Below are 12,412 nucleotides of genomic sequence, written 5' to 3' on the forward strand. Positions count from 1 at the left end.
TTGTGAAGCAATTTTGGATGTCTTTGAACTTAGACTACTAATTAAGTCCAAAAACAACACAGAATGCGTCGGCACCAACTTTTAATGAGTTCCGCCATCACATGGCAGTGCTTCTTAAGTCCACACCACAACTTGGGACTCATGGCTGAACTTGTGGCCTTTGCGTTCTCAAGTAGAAAGATCATAAATGTTTAGGATGCATCATCAACACTTATTACCTCCTTAATTGCTTGAGAAGACTACAACCCCTAACCACCACACAGCCCTTTTGAAAAGACTAAACAATTGTCAATGTATGTAAACTCAACTGAAAGGCTTGGTACACAAGTTGGTGGGCGGCCAGTCCTTGTCCAAGCAACCCTCCACTTGTATGAGCAGAGAAGCAAGCGCTTTCAGCATTTTTACTCCTTCCATGACGCAAAACTGCCTCTTAAATAAAGGCATAAGCCACAGCTTTCTTCCATGTAGAACTCTTCATTCGCAAATGGAGTCGATAATGTTCCCATCGTCTTGGTGCTTTGGAGGGATAATTGGCAGCTTAAGATGGCCGGAGTTATGTCTCTCCCTCCTCACCTTCTACCTCATTCACCACTTCGTCACGCACAGAAACCAGCCACTGAGGAGCTGGCCACTTCTCGGCGAGCTCCCCTCTGCACTTGCCAACATCCACAGACTCTTTGATTGGGGCATAGAATTGTTCTCCAAGCACGGTGGCACCATAGAATTCCACGGCCCCATCCTCAGCAACATGCACGTCGTGGCCACCTGCGACCCCAGGAACATAGAGCACATGCTCAAGTCCAGCTTCCACAACTTCCCCAAGGGCGACGAGTTCCGGGACATCTTCTTCGACCTCATGGGCGACGGCATCTTGAACGCCGACCTCGAGCCGTGGAAGCAGCAGAGGAAGATGGCCAACTCGCTGGTGCACTCCAAGGCCTTCCGGGGGTTCGTGGCCAGCAACACCCAGCACATGGTCAGGCACAAGCTCCTGCCCGTGCTCCACCGCTTGACTCGCGCCGGCTCGGCCTTCGACATCCAGGACGTGCTGCTTAGATACACCTTCGATAACACATGCACCGCCATCTTCGGGGAGTGCATGAATGCGCTCTCCATAGAGCTCGACTCGGTGCCCTTCACCAAAGCAATGGATGATATCATGGAGGCGATAGCATACCGCTATGTGCTGCCAAGAAGATGGTGGAAGGTCCTGCGTTTGCTGAAACTCGGCAAGGAACGGCAGATGGCCGAGGGATTGACTGCAGTCAATGACTTTGTCGCTCGACAACTGGAGAAGAGGAAGAAGGCGAAGGGTTCCTCGGCTGGCGTCGACCTGCTATCGACTTATGCCTCCGTGTCAAGCGATGAGGTTTTCCTCAGGGACGCTGCTATTAACTTCCTGGTTGCCGGCCGGGATGCGTCGGCCGCCACGCTTGTCTGGTTCTTCTGGCTTCTGTCCAAGAACCCATACGTGAAGAAGAAGATCTTGGAGGAGCAAAGGATGATACTTGCAGAAACTCAGAGAGATTGCTTCGAAATAGAGGACTTGAGCAAGATGGTGTACTTGCATGCTTCGATTTGTGAAACACTAAGGCTGTATCCAACAGTGCCTATAGGCCAGAAGGGTGTGGTGAAAGAAGATGTGCTTCCTAGTGGAACTGTGGTGAAACCAGGAACAGTGATCTTGTACGCCATTTTTGCAGTGGGGATGATGGATTGGGTGTGGGGAAAAGACTGCCTTGAATTCAAGCCGGAGAGGTGGTTGGATGACCAAGCTGGGTTGAGGCATGAAACTAACGGGTGGAGGTTTCTGGCCTTTAATGGCGGACCAAGGACTTGCCTTGGCAAGGACATGGCCTTTGTCCAGATGAAGTACGCCGCGGCTGAGATTATGTTGAACTTTGAGATTGATGTGGTAGAAGGTCACCAGGTTTCCCCCAAGCCCTCGGTCATTATGACCATGAAGAATGGATTGATGGTGAAGGCAAAGGCGAAGCCCAATAGATGCCTGGTTTGAAGATTAATGCAAATCACAGTATATATTCACCTCATGCAGTGCATGGTAGGGGCTTCGAAGCAGACAACATGAAAGAGATAATTGAAATTGCATGTTATGAAAGCGATAAATCTATGCCGTGTATTGCTCTGTACCATGTAATTAGCCTTTCTCTTATTGCCATTTCAAGTCAACAATGACTGTCAGGCAGTAACTGTGGTCACTAAATATGACAGCAACTGTTTCAAAACCTAAACTTTCCATCTTTTCTGTGTTAGATAAAATGAAAATACAAACATGGTATAAGCTTTTGAAGCACCATGCAATGTTAAAAGTATGATTGCATACTCTTGCCCAGACAACCCAAATGTTTGTCGCTTCCATTCAAAATCTTGTTTTTTCTAGCCATTCGATATATAACTTCATAATATATATGTGTGTGTTCCTTGTCAGAACATTGTTAAGATTAAATTCGTATCATTTTCCCATATTCTATAGCACTTATTGCAAGAGATATTCACTGATAATTTAATAAGGAAGTCCTTAAAACCATGAGAGGTAATTTAGTTTTATCCTCACGTGGTCTAGTATGACAAAAAAAAATTGTCCTGATGCTACAAGACCAAGTCTTTGAACATAGTGCATGCGTCATCCGTAAGGGTTATAAATTTTTCTTTTTCTCTAGAAATTAATTACCTGAGGTTAGGGCAACCTTGTCCATGTATTAAGCCCAAAAAAAACATAAAGAAATATATTTATAAACGAGAATTCCTAAAAAGTTTCTGGATGCAACCCTGCTAGGAGGTAGGTTACCTCGCTTATTATTGAAAAGAACTAAAGAATATTTTATATCTCTAATCCAATAATTATAAACTTTGTGGCTGCTGTAGCCAATTGCCTGCACCAACTCACAGGAATTGCTATATTCACACATACATACTTTATTAGTAGGGTTGTTCACGAGCCGAGCTCAGCCAGCTCAAACTTGTCTAGACTATCTTGAGTAAAACACAAACACAGCTCGGCCCGAGTTCAACTTCATTAGCTCAAACTCGACTAGCTACATTGCTTTTATGATAACTTTATGAAATTCATTTTATATGTTTTCTTTTTTGAACTTAATCGAGCTTAACTCAAAGTCGATTCATTTATGTCATCGAGTTGATTTGTTAACTCAAATTATAACGACCTGACACACTCATGGGTTTGGGCCCCTAGTCTGGCGAATCCCAACTTGCCTCTTAATAGTTTAAGTTTTAACTTGAAAAATACTATGAACTAAGACAACAAACTACTTTAACCTCACTTGTGAGTCATTGAAGATCTCTCACAATCTTCAATATAAAACTAAACTTTTGGGGGTGTCGATTTTGAGTCAAGTTTATTGAGCGAGTTTAAGTCGAACTCGAGTTAGCTCGACTTGTTGCACAGCACTAATTATTAGTCTTCATTTTTCTTTTGCTCCTTAAAGTTTGAAATTTAAAGTAATTGTGCCCCTTAACCAGAAATTTCTAGTTTCGTCGCTGCTCTATTTTGCAAGAATGCATCCATGGCAGCGCGTTGAGCAGTACAAGTACCCCTTGGTTGTTGAACTCCATGTATCCTATATACAAGAAGGTGTTCGATAAAAAATGCTGTTTCTTTTTCTTTTTGTTTTGTTTTGTTTTGTTTGACACTGTGCCATGAACACTGCGTTCCACAAAACCAAACACCTTCGAAGAGTCTAGGTTCACCAGTCCTGTTAATGGGTTGCTAAGATCTGATTGATTAATCGATTAGAAACTGGATGCATTTCGTCAGATCTGATACAGGACAGTCGATTCAAATCCTAACCGGGCTCAGATTTGAAACAGGCTTAAGTTACCAAATTCAAACCCGAATCAGATACCTGATCAAAATGATCGGACCCAAATATATTATAAATCGGATCTTACCCTGGTCGGGTACTCCAGATTCACTTCCGAAAATTCCGGTTTGAGTATAAGTCCAAATCCGCCTGAAGATCCAATAAGTCAGACATGGTAAACACTAAACAGGGGAACTTGCCTGAAGCCAAACCATTTGCATTGGCATCGCCATAACTTCATCTCTTACGTACAAAACATTGTTAATTGTTGTGTGGTTGCATGACTTTGATGACAATAATATGAGTGACAGTGGAAAAAAGAATACAAGAAAAATAAATTCCTCAAAGAATTTCTTGGGTAGAGATATACATATAGGTCCCCAGCCAATAAGGCGTACTTCAATTTTGGCGGATTTTGAGGGCAGTCACTCTCTATGTAGCTACTTGATATTTCATGCACTTATGATTGTTGTCCCTTTCGACATGTCACATAAAATTGAAATTATTAACTATACAGTTGATGGGTGTACCACTTTCCACTCACATCTCAATGCAACACTATAGAAAAGAAAGCGGCTTCCTCTCCCTCGAATTCTCAAACTGGTTAACCTTTCGTGTACTTATGACTAACTGCTTAGGTAGATTGAAAAGTACAAAAATATATTTGCTTATGTTTATAAGATAAAACAATTCAAAAACACAGACTTGATAAATTGCGAACGTTAAAATGCACTTAAAAAGAGTATTTAACTCTTTAAAAGTTTATCTTTTAATCAAAGTGTTTTTCACAATTATTTAAACCTTTCACCGGCCTGTCTTTATTATCATTTTTTTCCGGCCACTATCCCCGTCGGTGGCTCTACCCGACCTCGGCCGGCCTAACATCATACATGATGGCAGTAGGGTTTTCTCATACTCACTCGATTGTACCCTTTTCAGGATATCGATGCATGTGTTTGTCACTGCTACCCAACTGTCACCCATCTTGCATACAAAGTATATATATATATATAAGTCTACATGCAGTGCCTCGGAATGCTGCTTCTATCACGTTTTAACTTGCTCATTTTAAATCCTATGTGTCGCTAGATTTTGCATTAATATACAGTTGTACCGGCGGGTTGAGTACAAATGTAAGTGCAAAATCATCCACCTTGTTCAACACCATGTGTCTATCTGTTGATGGAAATTTTCTTAAACTGAACATCCACTGCGGAATTGAAGCTGGATCTTATTAGGGGTATTTGATGGTCTTGAACCTTTTGATTCTACAATGAAAACTATACAAATTTCACCGCAAACTGAAATTGAAATGAAAAATCCAGTTATAGTTTTATGTTGTCTTTAATAGTTAGAATTTTGATTCCAAAATTGAAACTGACATGTTTAATAAAACATGAATTAAAATTATAGAATTGATGAAATAAAACAATCATGACATGTGTCTTAAAGAGAAATGAAAAATTTCTATTCAGCCTTAGGGTAGAATCACAATTCCAAAATTTTGATTCAAGGACAAATGTGTAATTCCATAATCAATTTTTTTTTATAACACAATTCCTACTTCATCCAAATTGAGAATTTTAATTCTAGAATTCTACATTTCTGGCCTCATCAAATGTAGTGTAAATATTGAATTTGATTCCAAATTAAAATTGGCCTCATCAAATGTAGTGTAAATATTGAATTTTTATGGACAAAGTGATCAAGTCCAAACTAGAATCCAAGATAAGCTGACAATGATCAGACCCCTGTTGGATCAGACTTCAATCGATCAGAAATTCAAGTTCGAGTGCTTCAGTTAAAAAAAGATCAAACAAGTCAAATCGGGAAAAAAGTGGTTCCCATCCGTGTTTGAATCATTTACATCCGAATTTATTGGCAGAACACTTTTTGGGTCTTGGATATGGCAACGCATCTAAATCGATCTGATGACTACAACTAGGTTCAGCTCTGACCCATAAAAAGCGCCAGTTAACTACAGCACCAACGCAATTTTAGCGCCACAAATATGTAACCTCCATACACGCTTCCAAGTCGTAATTCATGTACAACAATAGTGTACAAAGCATAACATGTGGGATGTTATGCAAAATTGATGGCCATGATGTGATTGGCAGTGCGAAAGTTAAAACAGGGGGAAAAAGTAGGAGAAAAATAAATATCTCGATCTTGTTTTTTAAGGCGTAGGGGAACCCTATACAAGAAATGAAGGGTTAGTTTTAATTTTGGTGGGCCATGAGGGCATGCATCTTTCACTCTCAGCGTAACGATTTAACCATTAAGGGTCGTTTGACAATCGAAACAATCATAATTAGAGATGAACAATGAGTTGACTCGTTAAAGCCCGGCTCGTGAACGAGTTTGAGCCGAGTCATTTGCTTAACAACTCGATATTTTCTCGTTTCATTTCGTGACGGAAGCAACGTGTGTCCGACATGTATGGCCATACATTTAATACGAGAAATCTTACATTTGGGGCACACCAATACGTAATAAAGATTTTGAAGAGGATTCAATATGTAAATGAAACAAATTATGTGAATTAGTGTGGGCAATTGACCATATACAAGTCCTTCCACCCCCTGTCATGAGGAAATATGCAGTCTTCCAATAGTCGTTTTACTGCTAAGACTTGGTTACGTATTGCCATCCAAGGTCGCCCGGCCCGCCTGGTTGAGGTTGCCTAGATCGTCTCCGGAGCAGGCTGATGCTTTCGGCTACAAGATGCAGCGATGATGCTGTCACCTGGGAAGGAGTCGCTTGTCTTGATGTTGCCTCGCCTAGAAGTTGAACACGTACAATGGCTGGTCTTCGAAATTATAGACGCCTTGATGGTAGCTGATAGCTTGGTCTAGAGCTAGGAAGAGGATAAAGGATAAGTTATCCCAAATTTAAGACCTCATGATACAGAGGAAACCATACTCACTCACGCCGAGAGACTTTTAGGTCGTGTTTGATTATTGCGGATGGTTTCGAATTCTGGAACCCCTCCCCCTTCAAATCGAATTTCGGATTCATGATTGTTACATTACATCATGGATCTCATGCTCATGCTAAAATCCATAGTTCAATAAACCCGTGTATTTCAACTATTGTGCATTTCAAATTTAACCTATAAATGAGTTCTACATAATATATTGAATATCATCCCAGAAAGATGTTTTCTCGGTATGGAATATCAAAAGCAGGCGCGAATACTTGAAACGGTAGTAAACTCCTGTACGTCACTTTATATGATATTGCATCTACCCATCATAAAGGTAGAAAATATTCCATTATATCTTGATACCTATTTGATTCTTGATATCCACTTTCAATTAATTCGCCCTTGATGGGTGGCTTACTAAAAAGTCACCCTATTTTTAAGTAAGAACTTCGAATAACTTTTTTTCCCCTCCAATCACTTAATTGTTTTGCTGTAAGCGTCAACCACATGGCTCATTAAGTAAAATCTCAAATCAGCATTGTTACAGAGAATCGACTCTCGCTTAGAAGAACCTTTCTTTTCTTTTTCCCAAGATATATTATTACCACCAACAAAAGTCTGAACCAAAAGGAAAACAGAACGTGTACTCAATTGGAATGGTTCAGAGAATCTGTTTTGAACAATACAAATTCTTTCCTTCCTGCTGCTGCTAAAAATGGTTAAGTCAGCAGCAAGAAAGCCTGGATGCATGTTCTATCCAATCAAACGAGATTTCAGTGCTCTTACTGATTAAGACTTTGTAAAAGATTAATACTATTATTAGTTAAATTGCCTGCCGTGCTGTTGATTGCAGATGGCAGCAAACTTCATGCTCACCACTTGGTAGATGAAAGACCTTGACATACTGAATTAATTTACATATCAAACTTATATGGTCGCAGGACTTTCAATTTTTGAATATTATAAGACTGTAGGCAAAATGCCTTTTTAACTGTAAAGGAGTGTTTGGATTGCATGCTACCCAGTTTTGGAAATCCTGGTTTCGGGAGAACTAAGTTTCTTAACAAATCTTTAAAAAGTAATTTTTGTGTTAAGAAAATTAATTCACTGTCAAGTGCCAAGTAATACAAAACTTAAAGCAGCAAGAAGGAGAGCTCGAAACTATGGCAAGCCACTTAATTTCTTAAGGTTCTTCCAAATTGTATTAACCTAATAGGGTCTGTCTCTTTTTAATATATAACAAATGAATAAGTTTAACAAGCCTTAAGAAATGAATTCAACAAGTTCATCTTGACACTGGTACTTCTTCATATTGTTTCTCTCTCACATGCGCCTTCTTTTTTATTTCCTTATCGGTTACTTTCTTCGCTACTCAACCATCCTTCCTTCTACTGAGATTGGCTTTATTCATTTGTCATATATATATATATATATATATATCAAACTGTTCCTTTTTTTTCCATGTCACCATTTCTTATATAAGTTATTATATAGACAATAATCTCTCTACCCATGATGAACTATCATTTTTTTTGCTTTGATATAATCTACATGTTTCTTTTCTCATTTGTCATATATATATATATATATATTAAAATGTGTTAATGTTCTCGGCATCTTCATTAAATGAGGTTGTTTTGCGTTGGGAGAGTGAGGGTTGAGGGGGCGGTGTGGGAGCCGCGTAGTGGAACATGCATGAAAATATTGTTTTTGTTCTGCTTCATGCCATATAGACATATATATTGTGTGTGTGTTTCGCTAAGTCATGCATTAATTTTGAGGGCCATTTTCATTTTGACGCCCACCTTTTGGATATAATTACCACAAGAAGTCCCATTTCTAATTCACTTAATATTTTCACTTAATAAAAAAAATCATTAAAAATGATCAGATCTAGTACAGAAAAATTGGATTGTGAGCAGATTCAAAATGCTAAAAGTTCACAAAAGCTTGCATCCGTAGCTAAAGCCCAACAAAAGGTGCCTCAAGACTTTTGCTTACAATCACTGAAGGAGCTTCAAGCAAAATCATTGGAGCTGGCGAAAAGTATTCTTTTCAACGTTTATTCTTTTAACCTATCCAGAGTTTGCTTTAGGTTTACGCAAAAAAAGGGGTCATTGCTGTCAAATTCTTTCATCTTAATTAACTGATATTTTGATGAGAGTAATGAGGAAAATGGCCAAAGGAGAGCTTGTTTGATGCAGTAGTTGTCACAAAAGTGCGGTCCATCTGCAGAAAATGGACGACACCAGTCTTCCTACTTCAAAGATTATGAGCAAAATTTGGTCATTCAAACAGAAAATTAAGGAAATATTGGAATACAAATATTTTGACCAAACTAAATGGCCTTATATAATAGTATACATGGAGAATTATGGGATAGAAAGGCAAAGTTGCAGAACGCTCATCGTAGATCTGATTCGCTCTTATTAATTTGTTAAGAGAGAGAGAGAGAGCGAGTGGCAGAGACAGCACTTTTGAGTTTTCTGTTTCTATATCTTCTTTTTCCTTAGATTATAAGTATGCGTTGAAGTTAACAAGCTTAGTTTAATGGTGGAGGCTAATGCACCAAATACTGCAGAATCGAGGCTCACCAGTAAACCGTTCTGAACTCTCTAACTCCTGCGGCTGACATGTGCTCAAGCAAGACTTGTTATCCAGATCCAAGTATGAGTACTTTCACAAAGAGACATAAGTTTCGATTTGGATTTGGATTTTAATTTTACCTTTGATTCGTGTCGATGTTGCAATAGAATCACATGACCTTGAATGATTTAGCATTAGTGACTGGTGATCGATATTAATGAGAAGTTCCCATACATTAACTACATGGGGACTCCCAACTCATCTTTTCATGGTGCCTTAGAGAACATTGTTTCCTGTAACTTCTCTTACAGGTCCCACATGCATCCAACTTTCTTATATAATGGGTAAATTTAATGGTCATTTGACCTGTAAACGCTGTAGTGCTCAGTCGCACCTGTCCCCATTGGCGGAGTTCCCACTTTAGTGAATTCAACATATAATTTATGATCTCCCAGCTGCATCTTATATCCCTACTCAACGTAGTTCGATGCCAAATTATTGTTGTTTCTCTTGGTGCAAAATGTTACCAGGAAGATCAGAGAGAGAGAGAGAACAAGAGACAAAGAATACAAATATATATATTATATATAAAACAGTTCACTCAATGTAGCTACAAGAACACGATGCTAAGCAGCTCATAAACAGGTCTTAAAGGTCCACACTCTTGCTGAACGTCCATTGCAATCCATATCAGACTCTTTCTTTCTTAATCAGGCATACCAGTACAGTGAAGGAACAAGGTGGGCATCCATAATCTGCTTTCATGTGTTAATGCAAAACCCACCTTCAAAATTTTTTAACATTTCATATGTACCAAACCTGCTCACCAGTACATGACTAACTACCAACTCCAGCCAAACCAAAACATGGCTTTCTTTCTAAGAACCAACATAACATAAGCTTTAGAGTCATAGATCAAGAACTAGGAAGAAAGACAGAAGGAAAAAACACGTTAACCAAAAGAAAGCATAAGAACTTAGCCATCTTACAGTAAGGTTTGAGGCCTTTCTTTCACCCGGACCTTCAACCCGTTTTTCATGGTCAGTATGACTGAGGTCCTAGGCAAAACTGGATGGTCTTTTTCAACACTTAGCTCAAAGTTCAGCAGAATGGCAGCAGCCGCAAGCTTCATTTGCACAAAGGCTACCTCCCTGCCTACACATGTCCTCGGCCCGGCGTTAAAGGCAATAAACCGAAAGCTGTTGTTCTCATGCCTCAGTCTTCCTTCATCATCTATCCACCTCTCTGGTTTGAACTCCATGCAGTCTTCCCCCCATATCCACCTCATCCTTCCCACTGAGTAGGCATGATACATGATGATTGTCCCTGGCTTCACTATGTGGCCACTAGGCAGAGTTGCTTCTTTCACAACCCCCTTCAAGCCAAAAGGAACGATCGGATGCAGCCTTAGGGCTTCACACAGTGCTGCATGAAGATACACCAACTTATCCAAATCGTCAAGCACCAGATTCTCCCTATGGTTGCTCATCAGAATCTCCCTTACCTCCTCCAAGATCCTCTTCTCCACACGTGGGTACTTTGAAAGGAGCCAGAAGAACCAGCCCATAGCATTTCCCGATGTGTCCCGGCCGGCGAGCAGGAAGTTGATGGCAGCATCTCTTAGAAATGTCTTGTCTTCGGATGTCCCTGCGTATATTGACAGGAGATCGTTGGTTTGCAGGCGGCGCAGCTTCCTGAGGTTGACCTGGCAGGCAATGAATTCTTCGATGACGACCATGGCGTCCGCGAGTTGCTTCTCCTTCCAGAGGTTCAGCCGCCGCAAAACGTGCTGCCAGCTCCGCGGCAACAGGTAACGGTAAGCTATGGCTTCCAGCACGTCGTCCACGGCTTTCGAGAATGGCACTGTCGGAAACCCACTAGAGAGAGAGTGGAGGTTCTCTCCGAGGACTGCAGTGCATGTGCTGTCGAAGGTGAACCTCAGGAGCACATCGTGGAGATCGATGGCACAACCGGACCTCGCCGAGCTCGCCAGGATCGGAATGAGCTGTTCGTTGATTATGTCTCCGGTGGTTTTGACTACAAACTGCCGGAAAAGCTTGGAGTGAAAATGAGCGTTCGCGATCTTCCTCTGCGTCATCCATGGCTTCCCGTCCAAATTGAAGATACCGGAGCCCAGGAGCTCGGAGAAGGCGGAATTTATTTCAGCTCCTTTGGGGAAATTGTTGAAGTTGGTCTTGAGTATGTACTCTAAGTTTCTCGGGTCGCATGTCATAAGGAAGTTTCTGTTCGTCATGACAGGCCCAGATACATTGATGGTGCCGCCGGCGGCGGCTAACACCTCCGTCAGCCATTCATGGAGTCTGTGCAAGTTGGCTACAAAGGGAGGAAATGTTCTCAAGAGAGGCCAAGACATTACAGGATTCTTTCTCTGTTTGTGGTACCAATGTAGCAGGAAGAACAGAAGCAAAGAGACGCATGCTTCCGGCCATGGGACCTTCTCTACGACTCCCACCAACTTTGACAATATCGACGACTGCAACTCCATTGTGTGGAAGAACTCAGGAGAGGTGATCCCAAGGATCAGAGGGAAGAAGACGATCACACAAAAAGGTGGTGCACAAGATACTGCCTGGTTTGGCTAATTATGAAGCCTACAACCATGGTGAACATCATCACTCTCTAGCCCTCTCTTTATAGCCCTAATTCTTGCCTAACTTAGACAAGTTTAAGTTTCCTCCTGTGGTGAGCATTTAAAAGTAATTGGGTTTTGGAAATGGCCTCTCCTCATTTGGGGAGTAACCAAATGATTGAAGGGCTAGATTCTACAAAAAAAGTTTTGTAGCTATTGTATTGTGAATTAATTCAAATGTTTATACGCCATCCAGTAAAGTTGGTTATATGCACAGGCTTGTATGTGTATGCATGACGTATATTCTTGGGAGTAGGCCTTAAGAGAACCCATGTCATTCCCATGCACGATGCATCTTAGTGCACATAACCACCTCTCAGTTCATCACATGTTCATTCCGATGCATGATGCCTCTCAGTGCACATAACTCAATTCATCACATGTAGTATTCTTCATCACATGTAG

General features: G+C 40.8%; 2 protein-coding genes across 2 annotated transcripts; one reads left to right on the forward strand and one right to left on the reverse strand.

Moving 5' to 3' along the window:
- Nucleotides 1–484: 484 nt before the first annotated feature.
- LOC116247541 (cytochrome P450 86B1-like) lies at nt 485–2,017 on the forward strand. The gene has a single exon (XM_031619715.1). The coding sequence runs from the start codon at nt 485–487 to the stop codon at nt 2,015–2,017; it is 1,533 nt and encodes a 510-aa protein (XP_031475575.1).
- An 8,325-nt stretch (nt 2,018–10,342) lies between these two features.
- Nucleotides 10,343–11,863, reverse strand: LOC116247542 (cytochrome P450 86B1-like). Its single transcript, XM_031619716.1, has one exon. It carries the CDS (start codon nt 11,861–11,863, stop codon nt 10,343–10,345), a length of 1,521 nt encoding a protein of 506 aa, XP_031475576.1.
- Between the last annotated feature and the right edge of the window lie 549 nt (nt 11,864–12,412).

Source organism: Nymphaea colorata, chromosome 2 (genome assembly GCF_008831285.2).
Source record: "Nymphaea colorata isolate Beijing-Zhang1983 chromosome 2, ASM883128v2, whole genome shotgun sequence".
Taxonomy (NCBI): domain Eukaryota; kingdom Viridiplantae; phylum Streptophyta; class Magnoliopsida; order Nymphaeales; family Nymphaeaceae; genus Nymphaea; species Nymphaea colorata.

What these genes read in the sequence shown, in the direction of transcription:
- LOC116247541 (XM_031619715.1), top strand. Translation starts at nt 485, where the DNA reads ATGGAGTCGATAATGTTCCCATCGTCTTGGTGCTTTGGAGGGATAATT.
- LOC116247542 (XM_031619716.1), bottom strand. Translation starts at nt 11,863, where the DNA reads ATGGAGTTGCAGTCGTCGATATTGTCAAAGTTGGTGGGAGTCGTAGAG.